The sequence below is a fragment of the Sipha flava genome, unplaced genomic scaffold (assembly GCF_003268045.1).
Source record: "Sipha flava isolate LNK unplaced genomic scaffold, YSA_version1 226_pilon_pilon, whole genome shotgun sequence".
Lineage (NCBI taxonomy): Eukaryota > Metazoa > Arthropoda > Insecta > Hemiptera > Aphididae > Sipha > Sipha flava.
Genome location: NW_020272861.1, coordinates 715037 through 734851, shown reverse-complemented (window position 1 = coordinate 734851; position 19815 = coordinate 715037). Strand labels below are relative to the sequence as shown.

The window sequence follows — 19815 nt, the reverse complement described above, 5'->3', positions numbered from 1 at the left end:
CTATGTGGAAGCAATGTTGATAGGTGGTTCCGCTGCTATTATCTGGTTTATCGAATGAGCTCTGCGAACTACATTCGATCCCGATCCGTTTCCCGAATTATTTTCATTATTACGTTTGTTTTTATTTTGCTTTGTGAAACATTCACTTTCGATATGCCCATTTTTCTTATAGAAATTACAAGTTTTTATTCTAGAATTATAGTTAGTAACCGGTCGTATGTAATTATTTCTATTTGGCGGTCTATTATTATATTTGTTCTTTGATTTAACTCGACATTCATTTGCTAAATGATTTGCCCGATTGCATATAAAATAACATTTAATATTTTTATTATAATCATTAATATTATTATTTCTTCCTACCATGCTGTTATTATTTTGATATGAATTTTGTTTATTGTAACGTTTGTAATTATTATTGTAATTATTATTTTTATTTTTATTTAATCTTTCATATGCTTCTTTTTCTGATTTATATTATAACTCTTCATTTTTGGCTATTTGTTTTGCTAATTCAAGTGTGTTTGGATTTCTAGCTTTAACCATTAATTTTATTGGCTTAATTAATCCCGAAACACATGCTGTTAAAGTTAAATTTTTGAAAGTATCACAAATTGATTGTATATCTGATTTTTGTTTCTCTATTATACTTGTATTGCATAACTTGTAATATAAATTTTCTATTCTTTTATTATAATCATAAATACTTTCATTATATTTCATTTTAACCAAATTTAGCTCTAATTGCAACGATTGAGCTTCGAAGGAATCTGTTAAATATTTTTTTACGTATGCCTACTTACTTACATCTCTATATTTTATTAAAAATGGTACATGTTTTTCATCTACTGCGCTTACCACTAAATCACATGCCGTTATGAAATTATAAATATCATCCTCTGTTTCATTTTGGTACAATTTTTATTGCTTCTTCTAACAAGTAAATTGTGATTTTAATGGTTGACCTCGATAATATTACTATTCGCACATTTCCCATATTTTGTTATGCGATATTTTTAATTGCATTTTATTATAATACTTTGAAATGTAGCCTGACAGCTCATATATAGTATGTGTTCGTGTTACCCTCGGGCCTTAGTCATTCCTTTCTATATTGTTCACTGATTTCTACTATTTATGATTTATGTGATCCCCCTATGTATTGGTAATTGTAAAGATCTACATTTATGTATGTCCATAACAAAAGACATCAATTGATTTTAATTATTTAATTAGAGTACAAAATATTACTGAACATACAAAAATATTAATTAAGACCAGCAGACTGAAAAAAAAACACAAATAGTCTAATCTAATCTATTAAAATTAGTGCAGCTTTCCTAGATATTGACAAAGACAGTGTATGGTCTATATATTATTAGATAATAGATTATTATTACTTAATATTTAATGAACACTATACAGTATATTAGTGGCTTTGTTTTTAAAATAATTAACAATAATTGGAAGTATCAGGAATGTGTAAAAGTGTTAAATGAATCAAGTAAAAAAGAGTGGGGCAATTTGGTGATGTTAAAGTTCATTTTATTTATTTTTTTTTTTTCTAAATATTTGATGTGAAAATGTGAAATTTTGTATACACATTGCATAAAATATAGAATCATTTAAAAAAAATATTATGACTTAATATTCAATGGTTTAGCAGTTAATTGAGTTATATTTATTTTTTAAATTTCGTTATCTTGTCCTGTGGTTGGGATAAGTTAATTTTTTATCAGGGTAACTTGACTATATCTATGAAAAACAAGTTTCATTACTATAAGATAACTTTAATATTCATCAAACAACACATTATAATACATAAGACAAGTGCATGTATTATTTATACTGTTTTTAATAATTGTACAAAGTTAAAAAAATAATAAATAACTTTTCTGTGATAAACAAATAAGAATAACATAGGTAAATACATCTTTAATTAAATCAAAACAACTTTTAGGATTGAAAATTACTTTGACTCCATAATAAAAACTTATTATAGATACTACCTAGGTATAACTATTTAACAAAATTAAAAAAATTAACATAAAAAAATGCGTCTTTAACAAAATCAAAAACATTTTATTATTATAATTTAAGTTGAACAGTAAAATGGTATCCCTTACCTATATAGAGCAAAATTTAATTAAAAGTTCACATGTAAGATTTATAGTTATCTACAACTGCATATATACCTTAATTTAAATCGATTTTTTTGACATAATTTCCGTACATTTTACAGCCAAGTAAAATTAAAAAAATATGTATACTCAATTATAAGTTTAGATAGATTTTATGAACATTTTATTACATATTAATATATAATTAACACACATATAGTAAATATATAATGAGATAAATAATTAAATTAGTACCTAATAATTACTAATTTGTTATTATACATCGATATTTAATTTAATTAAATACGAAAAAATGAATAACTCTCAGTATAAATATCGGAGGGAAGTTTTGAACTCGTCATCTTACCCCAAATGATGATCAAACAATACAAATATTCTTTTTGTATAGAAAGAAAGCCGGAGTTCAATTTTAAAGCAACAAATATAAAGCTTAGAATTTGTACTAAATATAAATATTAAACAAACCGAAGAGTACTTAATTTTTTGTCCAAAGATCCTATTTTCAAACATCCCTTAGTGATAACATTATCTCCAAAAACAGTGAAATTATAACTACGCGCGTTTTATCAGAAATGTTTGTTAATCAAAATATTAAATTATCATTACAAAACATATGTTATTTGTTGAGTTATACGCTCCCAGATGTCATTTTATCTTTTTAAATTCGAATTCGTCATCTAACCCGGTGTGTCAACTTACCTCACTCACCCCTCCTACTCAAACGGTTTTAACCAATTTTAAAAATATAAACGCTTTAACAAAAACCAGAGGTGTTGTAACTGAATTGTCGTGTTTCTAAAAGTATAATTTGGACTCGATAGTGATTGTATTCGTATTTATAATTGACACTTTTAATCTTAAAGCCTTTTACCATATTAATATTAACAAGTACATAAAATTGACTACATAACAAAGCCGATAAATAATCATATCATTCTAAAATAAGGTTAATATTTAAAAATTACATTATATACTATATGTATATACAATTTTGTAAAATAATTAACAAAACAAAATTGCATTTAATAAAACTCATCCACTTCCAACATCATTAAAAATACATTGTTTTTTTTTTTTTTTAGTAGTTTGTAACTTTCATACAATTAAATTTATAAAGATAATGTTTTTTAAAATTTTTGTTTATAAATATTTATATTTGTATATTCTAATCATAAAATATAACAAATTGTTTAACATGCATTTTAACAGGGAATAGACACAATGTGTATTAGCCAAAGTCTGTAGCCTTGAACGAATGGCGGATGTTTCGCCCCCGCCGCACCGTTTCGTCTCTGACTATTATTAAAATATGATATTTGGCCCCCGTGAGTTATAAAGATTTATTTTAATTATAATATTTGTACAAATTGATCAGAAATAAATAATCATATAATATTTATAATTTATGTTTACTTAATAAGCTAAATTATTATTATTATCATTATAATTGTTTTTTTTTTTTATTGGTGCGTGCCTGTAACCGTTCGCCGATTGTGGCGTGTACGGTTTATGCAATTATGGTTATTGTGGGTTTAAATTAATTTTGTAATTGTGCGCTTTAAAAAGAATTTAAATTGTATGTTAAAAAAAAAAAAAACTATTTAAATTTAGTGATTTAAAATTCCAATGGCCAAACGTCCTATGGGTAGGTATAAATAAATCTATATAACTTCCGGGGGCTAAATGTCCTATCTTAATAATAGACGAGGATGAAATGTCCGTGGACTCGTATTTTTGATGGAACGAAACGGTGGGGGCGAAAAGTCCTTTTACCGCCTGGAACATGGTCTCCAGAAGGGCGTGGCATACGTTATCTTAAATAATTCATATCACAATATATAGGTACCATACACATGAAAATTGTTTCCGTTTTTCATAATATCGTAGCAAATAGATATACCAACAGATAACTATACAACTATCTATATAACTAACTATACAACTATCAGAATATGAATACGGTTCAAATTTTCGGAGTCTAATATTTTATACAGTAAGGATACAGTGGCTTTTATATTATTCTGTGATTTTAAGTAGTACGGAAAATAAAGATTTTGGTAGAATAAACTGTAATAGGTAGTTTTTTCTTTTGCTTTTAATTTTAGAAACCATGGTTTTGTGTTATCATGGTTCACGAAGTTATGAGATTATAATTTTTTTATTTTGCAGATTGAAGGACCACGTCTATTAAATTTGCAGTTAATATCCAAATTAATATCAGACTGCACAAGACTGCGTTTGTCTCTTTCTTGTTGTTTTCAACATTCTTGGTGAATAACAAGGTAAGCAATATTTCCCTATGTAATACATTGTATACACATTCATTAATTTTATATTATAGATGTATTAAACTAAGTAACTAAAACTATAACGGTGTCGGTTGTACAGGATCATATACAATATTTTACCTGGAAACGCAATGGCAATAATTAACGTTAAAGTGCGAAAAAACTCAGGAATGGATCTTGCTTACAGTACTAAAATACATATTGACATGGACCAAACTGTTACCGATTTGAAGAATTATCTATACGAAAAGGATAACACTCTAGACCTCGAACGATTAATTATTATTTATTGCGGAGAATGTTTAGAAGATGAGGAAACTCTTACTCATTACAATTTATTCGACGGAGCTACAGTGCATGTGTATACAGACCTTAAACCAGCGAAGTCGTCTATGCATTCAGTACTTGAAGCCAAACCTGATAAATCGTTAATAGAATCAGTTTTTCATGCATTCTTACATTTCCCAAGTCAAAGAGCTAAAGTGATGAAACTTGTTGAGGCAGAAAATATTCATAAAATTATCATAGACACTCCGGAATTGAGTGAAGATCCTGTTGCCGTTACACTATTACAACATTTCGAATTATTAGCGGAAAACTATAATGCAGAAAATATCGATCGCTTCATAAATGATAATCCTGCATTGTCATTAGCTATATGGAGGATTGGTTTAACTATTTTTAACAAAACTGATTCGCAGGTAAATTTTATCAAAATAATATTATTGCCTAGGTACTATTATTTTTATTAATATAGAAATGTTCTACTTACATGCTAGGTCCAAACTTCAAGCCCAGACGGAAGTGTTATTAATTATAACACCGAAGAATATTTGTTTCCTGCTATTGAGGTCAGTAGTCAATCTTTATCTAGAAATTTATCCCCTAGACCTATTACTGCTGAGGAGTTAGAGCATGCCTTAGCAAGTATAACACAACAACTACAGCCTAGTACTAGTGGTGCAAGTACATCTAATGCAAACGAAAGAAATTTGTTATCAGAACAACATCAAGAAATTCAACGTACTCGTTTAGGTACTCATAATATAATTCAGGAAACACAGCAAATTCTAAATAATTTAGAAAATTCAATTCAATCATTTATAAACAACATCAACAACTCAGACATCCCGCCCAATGACACAGATCATAACAGTGATGTTGATTAAAATCATTATATTGATGTAACATTTTAATTAGATTTTTAAGTAACAAATTTTAAAAATAATTCTTAAGTAGTGTTAATTTTAATAAGGTTCTTAAGTAACAAACATTTTATAAATAATTCATAAGTAGTGTTCATTTTAATTAGGTTTTTAAGTAACATACATTTTTAAAATAATTTATAAGTAGTGTTCACTTTAATTAGATATTTAAGTAGTATACATTTTTCAAAATAATTCTTAAGTAATGTTCATATTAATAAAATTTTATGATTACTGTAGCATAAGTTTTTTTTATGTTAATTTATTATTGATCCTTACTTTTATTTTAAAGTTTAAGGCAATTTATTCAATTTTATAATATAATTATTTTTTAAGGACAATTTGTATTCATGAAAAACAAATGTATTAAAATACTACTTTTTTAAATAATTATATAATTAAATCAAACATTTTGTTAGAAGAATTATTTTTAAAATGATCAAACTTTGAACCTATTTTTGAATATTTAAACCATTTTATATAATAATAATCTTTAGTATGTTTTATTAAATTATGCTTTTTTTTTTTTTACTTATAATAATAATAATAATAATCAATACTTTTTAAATACTATATCAAAAATTATAAAAATATTTTTTATAAAATATTAACAGTTTAAAGTTATTAAATATAATAAATATAATTTTATAAATATATTTTATTATTACTATTCCATTTTTAACAAATTATATATCATTCAATTTATTAGCTTGATATTAGTCTTCAATAATTCTGTGGTGCTCGGGTTAAAGGTCTTATGTTCAAAATTAATAATTTCAGAGAAATTAAATTAAAATGTTGAGAATAAATAAACTTTGAGAAAAAACTTTACTTATTTTACACGCTTTTTACACATTTGTATTATTACGTATTGGGTAGGGATAGGACTTAGTTCTTTTTACCCACAAATAGAGCGTTTTTTTATCTTTTATGTATTTTAATCCCATTTTCGCAGTTTTTGTACTTAAGATCTTTTATCCGAGCATCACAGAACTGTACAGAGCAATTTTTACAACTACAGTCTAGTTTTTGGTTTTATGATTATGTTGTAGATTGAGTACTACAAGTGAACTACACTAGTTAGTAATAATAAAAAATATTTAATTAATATATGACATTTACATAGTTATTATCATAATATAGTAAACAATCGATGTGCATGAACATTTATATAGATTAACTATAATAGAAATTGTCTCAATCTATAATTTCAACACCTTGGTGTTCTTTTTTAACCAATAAAATATAAAACAAAAATTTCTATTTAATTTGCACAATTAAATTTAAATTTACTCAATTTACTTTGTCTTTCAGCAGTACTGAGGTTTTATATAAATACATAAGTATTTTTATTGGATGACATTGTTAAGCCTTTGTGCACTGTACAACATGAAAATAAGCTATTCTGGTATAATTGGTAAGTATAATTCTGGTATGTTTAAAATATCTAATGCATAATTATAATCATTTATTATTCGAATGTTTAATGTTATCCATTTGAATATTATTATTCTTTTATATTTCCTTTTCCTTCTGTTAATAAAATTGTACTGTTACCTATTTTTACTTGTATTAGTTTATTTAATAATTTATAGTCGCTAAAATAATTTATTTTTAAACGCATGGTCTGATTCTCTTAAGTCAACTTCCCTCAATATTTTCCGCATGATTTATTTCGGTGAAAAATGTATTATTCTTATTACTTTTATTTATAGCCATAATTTTCTTTTATCACAAATTTTAAAATATTTCCTACATTGATTCCTCCAGTGTCCAGGTAAATTACAAAAATAACAATTATCTATTTTTTTTATTTGTTGTTTTATCACATTTTTTTAATTTTTCCTGATTTTCAATTTCTTTTTGAATTGTTTGTTGTTAGATCTATTGATTTTGATTATATACTATTATTTTAACTTATTGTAGTAACCGATATTTTTCAATAAATTTTATAATAATATAATAAATAATCTAATTGTTAAAAAACAATTTTTTTAAAAATAATAAAATAACTATTTATTTCAACATTAGGTTATACTGGCACTAAATATAATTGTTTCTATATAAATATTAGAGTCATTGCCCATAGTGTTCACATTATATATAAATGATTTGTAATTTAAAATTTTATCCTAGATGTTGAAGAAATGATAAATTAATTAAATTAAAATTCAATGGAAATTGTATATTCTATTTTATAATATTAAATATGATTTTCCAGTTAATTGTAACAAGGAAAAAGAAAATTGTACTATTATATACTGTGCTACTGTGCTAATTTATTTTTTAAATAGTAGATAGGTTCATTCATTTTAAAGTTTAAGGGTTTTGGGTGGGGATGTATTAATCACAAATTCTACTTCTTTATAAAATTATATTTGTTATCTATGTTATACCTAAAAAATTTAACGCAAGAGTGCAGTTTTTATTTTTGATATTGTGTGATTAAAATCTAACTAGGTTTAATTATACATTTGTAAAGCTAGAATTTCAATGGGATAAAAATTATTAAAAAATAAGTTAATAAGTTTAATCTTGAATCATAGAATCTTGAAATATCATATTTTAAAATAGGAATATTAGAGATTGTAAATAAATACATTTATGGAATCCAGTAAAATCCTACCATATTATAGATTAATATAGGGATGCAAATATTTGATATTTATGGTGATAAAATAATTTTTCATAAAATTTATTGCATTGCTGGAATATTGGATTCATTATTATGTAATAGAAAATTAATGTTCAGTTGGGAAATACTTTGAATCGCTTTAAATTGTAGTGGCTGGGCCGTAGTAAGGATTTTCCTGTTTTCTTATCGAATATTCTAATATATAATAGTTCATACTATATAGATGAATAAAAATGAAAAAAATATATATTGAAAAAGTAGAGCAATCAGGATTTAATTTTAGAAGGTGTTTGGTGGAGAGAATAGGTACATCATAGTAGGTCAGAATAGAAATAATTTGGACAAAATAATTTTTCTATTTTTTTTTTCAGTTAAGAATAATTTATTGTTTATTAGAATATCAAAAATAAGTTAGATTAATGTAATTTATTATATTTAAAATGTAGTCAATAAAGGCAATGGCGTAAGTATGCAAATTTGGCCCCAACGCAAAAAACTTAAACGACCCTCTTCCTATAATATGTCAAACGTATATGAATTAAACTTCCTATATGTTTACCTATTCATAATTGTATATTTTATAAGTTTTTTTTTTTTTTTTAATTGTATATTAAGTATTTAAATTTAGTAAGTATACACAAATATATTATAATTTACATGTATTAACAAATAAAAAAATATATCAAATAACAGACTTATATTTATAGTTAAAATTCTACTCTTTGCGCTTTTAAATTCGCAAAGTTGTCAATAAGTTGTGAAACGTTCATAACTTCTGCTTCTCCACCTTCAATGTGCAAAAGTAATGTTAAAAACATAATTAATAATGATCATACTTCTGAAAAACTACTACTCATATTATAATATTTTATAACTATTAACTTTGCTAACTCTCTAATAGTTTTAATTCTTTCTATTTTGCTTTTTTATGTTTTTACACATAGTAATAATTGAAGCAATAATGATTCAGAGGAATCATTTGTATATTGTTGTTGTCAGTAGCGCAATCAGGAATTTTTCATGGGGTGGTCTGACAAAATAAACTAATATACAAATAATAAAAAATTATAATATATATATCTAGAATATGATATTAATATACTGTTATACGTACCAAGGGGGGGTCCAGACCCGGAGTCCACCCCCCTGGTTGCGCCACTGGTTGTTGTAATAATAATATTTTGTCTCTAAGTTCCGATTCTGTTAAAGTCAATAATATTATTGATTATATTAAACACCTAAAATAATATTGACTCAATATTATTTTAGGTATTAAAAATAAAAATAAATCTAAAGTCTTCTTTAAACCTAAGAATCAACTTTTTATTTGAAATGTTACAATGTCTATTGTTACAAAAAAAAAGTTGTATTTTAAATAATTTTTTTGGTTTGTCAAATCTATATGTCTTGTTCAAGCTTGTCAAAGTGTTTTTTACTAATATTTTTTCTTTTATCTTCAAAAGTAACTGAAATTTTATATTTTATTGTCATTTCAGCTGCTTTACTGATGATCATCAATATGATTGATGATATCAAAATTATGTCTTAGCTATATAATTGTATTGTGAGAAATTTCTAATTTTTCTGTTGCAAAAGATAAATGCATAGCTTTTCTTTGTATTAAAGTAGAGCTTAACTTTATGCGTTATATAACTTTATTTAAAATATGCGATAACATAATAAACATTACTAAAAATTCGAATTTTTCCATATACATTTTTATTTTTATAGATTCTGATTTTTCATTTTTTTATTTACTTTCAATAATTATTTTTAGTAGAACCTTTAGAATATCAAAAAAGCGTTATTTTACTGTAATTAAGAATGAAAGACAACCCGTCCAACGTGTTGGGTTTAACTTTTTTCTGATTGAAACATGAAGTAAATCCCAACGATTAATAATATTTTCAAAAAACACGTAGATATTTTGTAAGAGCAAAAAATAATTATTAACCTCTCTTACACTATTAACTAGGTAGGTATATCATTTATGACCAAGTTCAAACTATGGCTTGCACAATGGACATATAAAGTTCTCAGTTATGATTCCTTAATACATTGTTGTACACCATTGTAAATATTACTAATAGTGTTGGCACCATCATAGCCATGTCCACAACATTTTAAAATGTCTAAATTATTTCTATCTAATAAATTGCAAATAGTTGTTGTTATACCAGATTCAGATTGATCTTTAACAGTATAAAAATTCAGAAAAGTCTCTTTGATTTCGAGTTTAATAGGTACTTTATCATTGTTTTTAAAATTTTTACATGCTGAAAAACTATACTTAACTGGTCAATCTTAGCAATATCTTGAGTGGTATTTGCTATTATTTTAATATATCACAGAAAACAAACAATTTAAATTAAATCGGACGGAGTCGGATTACGAAAAGTATAAAAATAAAACCTCAACATCTTATACTATAATATTGATTTCGTATTTTGAAGTTAATTTTTGTCAAAAAAAGTATATCAACTTGAAATTTTTTTTCCCTATTGTTTTAATGATATGTGTAGTTTAGTTTAAAATTTTACCTATATTATTATCATCCATGTTGATAAAATAGTGAATTATGATAAAACAAAATAATTTACTAAAATAATAACAATTTTAAAATCAACAGCTTTTATCAACACGGCGAGTATCAAACGATAACTAAGCATATCTTACAATTCTTAATACTATTCGAAGTTGGTTGCGCGTCATGTACTATGAAATTTTAATCGCAATTAAAATTGAAATTGGTATGATGAGATAAATATTTTGGGATCATGTATAATTTTGAATTTTTGAATTTTGGCACGCTACAATTGTTTTTTTCTCACTTTGCGAAGGTGCATTGTCGAATCGATGGTTATGGTATGAATAAGCAACCGAAAGAAATAATTCACTAAAAAGAACGAAATATCTCATTACTATTATACAATCAGTTGAAATATCACTTACAAAGATTGTAAGTGAAAGCGTATTAAAATATTTTTGTTTTTTACCTGCCCGGGGGTTTCGTATTGTATGGAAGGAGCTCTAAACAAACGATACGAAACGTTTTTGTTACGACTTACGTGTGAAAACGTCATTATCAATAACAATAATTGATAATAACGTTGTACTTGTTACTTGTTATGGTTTTTTAAATTATCACACTACACGTGTATGTATAATTTCGTATATTCATTTTCTTGTGTTCTTTATTTAAACTGTGCGAATAACTGTACGTTATTCAAATAAAATGGGCAACAAGAGACATGGCTGTACAAACGCATATTTTGCAAAGAAGAGGAGAGAAAAACAAGGAGGAGTAAGTTATTATTTTTTTCATTACATTTATATTTTAGTTAATACTTTAAATATGTGTATCAATCGTAAGTTTGTCTAAACTAAACTTTCAGTGGAAGCCTATATATCTAAATATCCGGCGTCACCTTAATGAAACAAAATATTTTCTCAAAATTAAAAATCATAATTTTAGTATTTCAACTACCTAAATTTAAAAAAAAATATATAATTTTAGAGCTGATTTTAACGCATATTTCATCAGTATTTAGTAAACATTTATCATATGCATATTTTTTATAGTATTTTAGTGTATTCATAATTCTGATGATAATTCATCTTGCCCTAAAACGTAGTTGACCAGCGCTTTTGAAAATTGCATCCATTATAAAGTTGTGATATCTGAATTATTTGTTATTTTAAACAGTAAATATGTGAAAAAATATTGATATATTGTTAACATATTATTTTTTTGGAATTATTTTTTTTTAAGTACCTACATAATTAATTTATTAAAAATTATTAACTATTTCTAATAATAACAATATAAATTTTAAAGTTCTTGCCTCGAGTCTTATTATATAATATGTGCAAATATTTACATTTATTTTTAATATTAAAATCATCAGATATAAATAATTTGTTAATTATCATAGGTCCATTTGTTTTCCTCTCATAGCATATTTCTGAGTAAACGGATTTAGCTGATTATAAGTATTTGTAGGTTTGAGCATTTATTTTTTTATATTTTATTTATATTGTTACTATTGGAAAAATTGAATAGTTCTTAATAAATATTTATGATATAGTTAAAATATTATAAATAATGTTATTTTATAAAATAACTAGTTTGTTTATGAATTATTTGCAATTTCCCTAAATTTACCTCAAATATCAATTAAAGTATTTAATAATAAATGAAAAAATGTATTTATTATACTTATATTAGCTATTTTACATGGTATTGTATATTTAATTTGATTCTTGTTAAAGCATAAAATTAATATAAATAATAATAAAATGAAAACATCAATAAATAATTATTTTTTTTTAATCACTGAGCTTATTATTTATAATATATTTTTAATTGAAATACCTAATTATAATTATTTAAGATTATTAATTATTATGTATGAAGAGCTAATTATATTGGTGTCAACAATTGCACAATACCCATGTTTTGAATTTATTATAACAAGTATACTTAAATAAAGTTCTATCTAGTTTCAAATAATTGAGCAGTTGTTCAACATGTTAACGGTATGAGAAATGAGAGTATAAAAAATAACTACTTAAAACATGTAATTTAGCCTTTTAGATTCAACACATTAAATATAACATATACTTTACAATAAAACATATCCATTTAATATAAATATATTTCATAATACTTTATTATTATTATTAAGAGTATAAATCAAAAGTCATTAGAAGCTGATGATGAGTCACAAAACAATTTAATTTTAATTCCTTATTATTTATTATTAATTATTTATATCTTAGACTAACATAATTTTAGAAATTTAAAACTAAGAAAACTAAAAAAATATATTAATTCTATTATTATGTTTACTGGCCATTGGATGATAGTATTTCTTTATATCAAAATACAAATTGTTTTCTTTTATATTTTTTTTTCCAAATATATTATGCTATACTTGATAATTATTACTCTTTTAATATTTGGAATCTTTATCTGTGTAAAATTTATTTTATTAAATTGTAGAATACATCTGAAAATCCTAAAGAAGATAACCGTAGTTCTTATGAAACAACTATACGAGAAAATGAAAAATTTTTACAGTATTACAAGGTAATAAAATGAATAATTAATTCATATTTAAGAAAAGAATTTGTAAATAAAAAGTTAATTTACATTGATTTTAATATTTATTTGTAGATGCAGAATATTTGTCCAAAAGGAGAATGGGATCACTTTATATCTGTATTAAAGTCTGATTTACCAACATCTTTTCGTATTACTGCTAGCAGTAACATAGAAGCAAAGAGTCTTTTGAAATTGGTTGAAGGGGTTTTTTTTACTGATTTACTCAAAGGAGAGCTTAGTGATGAACAGAAAAATAGCAAACCATTTTGTTTACCATGGTTTGTTGTATTCTTTATTTTATTCATATCTTGAGTATATTAATTTTACTAAAAAGTAAAAAAAAATATGATACATGTTCTCTATTTGATGTGAAATATAAACAGGTATCCCCAGCGATTGGGTTGGCAGTTGAAAATCACTCGTAAAGATATACGTGGTTCTGAAGCATATTACCGTCTGCATAATTTTTTAATTTCTGAAACTGGCAATGGTAATATTTCTAGACAAGAAACTGTTAGCATGATTCCACCTTTACTATTGGATATAAATCCAAGTGATAAGGTTATATATTATTAATTGTTTTATTTCAATGTACAAATTTTATTAATATATTTGATTTATTAAAATCATTCAAATTTATTTTAGATATTAGATATGTGTGCTGCTCCTGGATCTAAAACTGCACAACTCATTGAATCTCTTTATTCTGGCTCTACTTCTTCTGTTCCAGGTATTTAAAAAATATTGATTTTATAAAATATGTGTGTATAGTTTATTAATTTTGTTTTATTTAGATGGATTAGTCATTGCAAATGATGTTCACAATGCTAGGTGTTACATGTTGGTTCATCAAGCAAAACGATTAAATAGTGCAAATGTAGTCATTACTAATCACGATGCTACTGTTTTGCCAGCAATGCATTTGAATGAAAATGGTTTGTTTATTTTGTATTTTTATTTTATTATTATTTACTCATTATGCTTGGAGTCAAAATATTAAAAAGATATAAGGTAAATAATATAAGATTACTTTTTTCTAGGAGATTCTTTGTTAAAATTTGATAAAATTTTGTGTGATGCACCATGCTCTGGGGATGGTACATTACGAAAAAATCCAGATATTTGGACCAAGTGGAGTCCTGGAAATGCAAATAATCTTCATGGGTTGGTTGAAATGGTTTAAAAATAAAAATAAATATTAATGTTTTAATATATTTTAAATATTTTAGAATACAATTTCGGATATTAAAGCGAGGTTTAGAGCTGTTAAATGTTGGTGGACGGTTAGTTTACTCAACTTGTTCTTTGAATCCGATTGAAAATGAAGCAGTAGTTCAACGTATGATGAATGAAGCCAAAGGTATTTATTTTAAACTAGTATAATATTTTATCTATTTTAATCATTAGTTTTTTTCACATAAAGTAAATGTGGGTAAATATTGTTTAAATAAAATTAAAGTTGACTTAGGCTTGGTTGGCAAGTTATTTTGATTGTAAATTGATTATGGTTTTTATTTGAATTATTCATTTTCATAATTCGGATTTGTATAAATAAAATACATTTTTTGTAATTATAGGTTTTATATATATATAAATTATAAGTAACAGTTTTTAATTTTATGTTTGTAAATATAAACGTCAAATTTCTTGTTTAATTATAGGTAGTGTTGTGATTGTGGATGCACGACATAAACTAGCAGGGTTAAAAACAATGGATGGTCTTTCTCAGTGGATAGTTGTATCAAAAGATTTAGATGTATACAAATCTTTTGATGAGGTACCAGAAAAATGGACTACGCAAATCAGACCACAAATGTTTCCTTTAAAAGATGATTTATTTAATCTTAACAAATGGTAACTATTGAAAACTTTTCTTATTTTAAAGAATATTTAAAATAATTTGTGCTTTCTATTATTCTAGTATTCGCATACTACCCCACCACCAAGATACTGGAGGATTTTTTGTTACTGTCTTGGAAAAAACTAAGCCTCTACCATGGGAAACTGCATTAAAAGAAACTCAAGAAGAAAATGAAAAATCCGCAAATGGTGTAGAAATCAAAGAAAATAAACGAAAACCAAAGAAACGAAGATACCAAGGTTATAAAGAAGACCCATTTGTATTTTTGACAAATGAAGATCCTGTTTGGCCTGAAATCAGGTAGCGTTTTTAATTCATTGTAAAATAATATTTTTCTTTTTACTTTTTTTTATACAATGTTTTAATATTGTGATATTAGAGTATTATTTTAAATTATAAAATTTTATTTTAACAGGGATTTTTATGAACTTAGTGATTTCCCTGTTCATTGTTTACTAACTAGGTGTTCTGTTGGTAAAAAAAAAAATATTTACTACACTTCATCTTCTATTAGAGATATTGTAAAAAATAATCAAGATCGTGTTAAAGTAAGTTATACATTTCATTACTAGGTTAAAAAGAACTATTTTATAATTTGAATCTATATAAATAATATCAAATGAGTATTACTAATATTTCATTAAGCTTATTTAAATTGTAATTTAAAAACTAATACAAATGTTTTAATTAATTTATATAATAAAGATATTCTATGTTTTTATAACATACATTTTTATTTTAAAGATAATTAACACTGGTGTCAAGACATTTGTCCGTTGTGATAATAAATCAATGAAGTGTAACTTTAGACTTGCTCAAGAGGTAATTATTATTAGTGAACATTTATCTTTATTATTAAATATAAATATTGTTAAAATATTACTATTATTCCCGTATTGCCCATAAAATTATATAATATTAAACAGTTAATAGTATTGATCAAATTTAATTATTTAAATTTTTGATTTTTTTTTTTGTGTTATAAATGAATAAATTATTGATTAAATAATGTTAGTATTAAATATCTGTATAATATTCATAAATTCTTAATTTAAAATTGTATTTACTAATTTTTTAGGGTTTGGCCGGTATATCTTCTTACATTGGGTCTAAACGAAGATTACAATTGACACGGGATGAAGTTATAATTATTCTTAAGAATCCAACAATTCCAGTAACTGATTTAGACCAAAAAACTAAAGATAAACTAGAAAATTTTGGTAAATAGTAATAATTTAGTTAAGAAGCCTTTTTATTAGAATAAATATTTAAATTAGGAGTTGGAAGTTGTATTCTTAATATGATAGATGAAAATTTCCCACTCGAGTTGGTGGGATGGAAGGGTTTCTCAACGCTCAAAGCTTATGTGAATGGTGAATGCAGATTACATTATTTGAGATTACTTGGAGTTGATGTTTCACAATTTGGTAAGTTCTGTTTTTAATTTCTAATATTTTTAATTTAATTTCCAAATAAATTAAATTATTAAAACCTAGAATGTTATAAGTAGCATTTTAAATATGCATTATTAAATGCTAAAAAATATGTATTGTTAATATTTTTATATTTAAAAAGACAGCTAAAAAAAATTAAAATGTCAACTAATATCAAAGTGTATTGCTAAGTTAACACTTTTATTATTATATTTATTTAATATAATAAATATATATCATAAGATATATAAATATAGTAGAATATCGATTATTCGAGATAATGATGAAAAAAGGTAACAGATAAATGAAAAACATGGTTAATCGGACATTTTATTTAATGAATTATAAAAAAATATGTATAATGTTGTATGCATATTAAGTGTGTACATTGTCATTTTTTTAATAAATTTTTTTGAAATGGCTATAGGGAATGCTAAAAATACACTAGTAGTTTCTATTAATATATATCTTAAATAACTCTTATCTACCTGAGATATATATGGCCATATTTTTATTGTTGAAAAGATCTTTTACGTTTTTCGATAATGTATATTATGTAATAAATATAAAAATACATTCTTCCGACCCAAAAAAAAAACTTTAAACGAGAAATTTCAAATAACGATAATTTTGGAAAAGCGGGCACGGTTAATCGCGAACAGGGATAATTGAGACACGGTTAATCGAGGTTCCATTGTCTAAGCATTTTAATAAAATAAAAATTATGCAAAGATATATTGCAATGCATAAAATTTTAGTGGTAATTTGTGAACCTAAAAAAACCAAGGTAGATATTTACAAAATTTCCGAAAGAATAAAAATAAAATAGTTGAATTAATTGAAGTTTTTTTTTCTGTTTCCTTGTGGCAAATAATTTTCATTTTCACATTAATTTTTTTTTTAAACAAAACAACATTTTTAAAAATATGGAGAAATATTTTATGACAATGTATGGTAATTTTCTTTTATTTATATATTAATTAGTATTAAGACGCAGAGAAAATTTAATTTATACAATTATGTAATTATAAATTAGCTACTTCATTTTGTGTTTGATAATTATTGATGTATCTACAATTGTTTTTTTAGGCAAAGGAAAGCTTTAGTTGTAATAATATGTTTAAATAATTATCCTTAATCTTCACTTGTAATCATTGAAAAATCATTTAAAGATAATTAATATTTTCACAATATTTTTGTTGAAATATTTGACATTGATTAATGTGTTAAAAAAAATAGGAAAAAAAATTAATCGGCTTTATTGTTTTAGATGTAAATAAATTTAAAAAAGAAAGTAATGATGATGAACCTGTAGACAAAAATGGAACTTTTATTGGTATGATGATTTTACTATTAATTTTATATTATATATTATTAGGCTTTATGTGGTTTTAATTGAGCTAAACATGTAAATATTGTTGTTATTTTTTGATAAATGTCATAATAAATGTTTATTTCATTATTTATTGTTTTAGAAGAAGTAATTACTAATAATACTGAGATCAAAGAAGAATTAGTTCCTGATATAAATGGGCTTAAAGAAGAACTGATTGAAAAATCATAATACAAAAATTAACAATTTACAGATATCACATTTGTTAAATTTTTTTATCTAAAAATGTTTATAACTTGTTTAATCCCTAATTATTAAATTATACAAACTATAATAATAAAAAAAATATTGCAAAAGTATGAGTAAAAATAGTTAATTTAATGTTTTACATTTATTTATCTACATCAGTCAACAATATGTAAAGAATAAAATCTAAAAAGAAAAATAGATACTAAATTGGCGAATAATAGTATTACATACGTTTTAATTGTTACTAAAGAATGATTCAATTTTATTTTGATTTTAAATATTACATAATAGATAATTAATAATTGTATAGATACTACCATGGGAGGGAGGCTTTTAGGGAATAATCCTTCCATTTTCATACAATTTTAGATATATTATATTTTGACTATATTACATAATTTCAGTCCATAATAATAAAACTATGTATATAAGAAAATCCTGAAAACGATATTATATTTATAATAAACATTAACATTAAACTGAATAAAAGAACATTCAATTATTTTGCTGTGTTTGGAAAAACAGTTTTTCAGTATCATTTGGATTCATAATCATGTCTAAAAAATTGCTGACTTCAAATGCTGTTACACTAACAGAAAATATAATTATAACTTAGGCGTAGAATATGTTTATATTTGTATATTTACTATTTCTCCCTCAAAATTATCAGATTGACTGAATAAAAATATCACAATTGATTTGGCTATATTCATTTATTACTATATTTTGAGCTTATTTATTATTTCTAGGTATTAAAAAAAAAAAATGTTTAATAATTAAATAAATGCTTACCTTGAATTATTATTTAAGTATAGTACAACAGGTTTCAAGTTAAAAATTGATGGTTAGCTATATACAAAGTCAATGTTTTTGAGACTCAAATTGATTATATATATATCTGAATATGAATGTTTAATTCAAAGGTGGTCATACTTTACAAATATAATAATACTCCAAGCTCAGCATTTATTTATTTTTGCATTTATGTATATATTATTTGTTTATTTATTTATATATTAGTTTACGAATATTAACTATTAAATAGTTTTTAATTTCGATATAATTTTTTATTATTTTATTAATATTTTTTTGCTATATTATTAATCATTTATTATGTTTTTTTGGTGAATTCTATTTTGATGACATAATTATTTTGAATGAATTTAACACTATGTACCACAATACATATATTTGAGTTTTGGAAACCGAATATATTTTTCATAAATTCTTATAAAAATTTATTTAATATTAAATATAATTTTGTTTGAATTTAAATTTGGACTTCACTCCGAAAATAAGGCAAGAAAGTTTATTTATTCGTTTATAATCAAACCCAAGTCATCTAAATATTTTTAAGATACATCAATTATTTTGATATTTTTTTACACATAAAATATGTGTTTGGATATAGATATATTTGTTCTTTATTGCAAGACTATAGCCAAAAAAATGTTTAGAGTTTAGAGTATAAATATGTTTTTGAGTAGCAAATTTTTACACATAAAATATGTGTTTGGATATAAATATATTTGTTCTTTATTGCAAGACTATAGCCAAAAAAAT

At 23.9% G+C, this 19815-nt stretch overlaps 2 protein-coding genes across 2 annotated transcripts; both read left to right on the top strand.

Annotated features, from left to right (window-relative positions):
* Positions 1–4092: 4092 nt before the first annotated feature.
* Positions 4093–5598, top strand: LOC112683453 (ubiquitin-like protein 7). The gene is made up of 4 exons (XM_025554505.1): positions 4093–4134; positions 4311–4423; positions 4530–5130; positions 5209–5598. Exons 3-4 carry the CDS (start codon positions 4561–4563, stop codon positions 5596–5598), a joined length of 960 nt encoding a protein of 319 aa, XP_025410290.1. The 5' UTR covers positions 4093–4134; positions 4311–4423; positions 4530–4560.
* Positions 5599–11178: 5580 nt separating this feature from the next.
* On the top strand, positions 11179–18283 carry LOC112683452 (tRNA (cytosine(34)-C(5))-methyltransferase). Its single transcript, XM_025554504.1, has 16 exons — positions 11179–11573; positions 13275–13361; positions 13449–13654; positions 13760–13937; positions 14022–14106; positions 14171–14311; positions 14417–14540; positions 14606–14736; positions 15038–15230; positions 15298–15537; positions 15653–15785; positions 15982–16059; positions 16316–16457; positions 16515–16664; positions 17941–18006; positions 18146–18283. Exons 1-16 carry the CDS (start codon positions 11505–11507, stop codon positions 18232–18234), a joined length of 2112 nt encoding a protein of 703 aa, XP_025410289.1. The 5' UTR covers positions 11179–11504; the 3' UTR covers positions 18235–18283.
* Positions 18284–19815: the final 1532 nt, after the last annotated feature.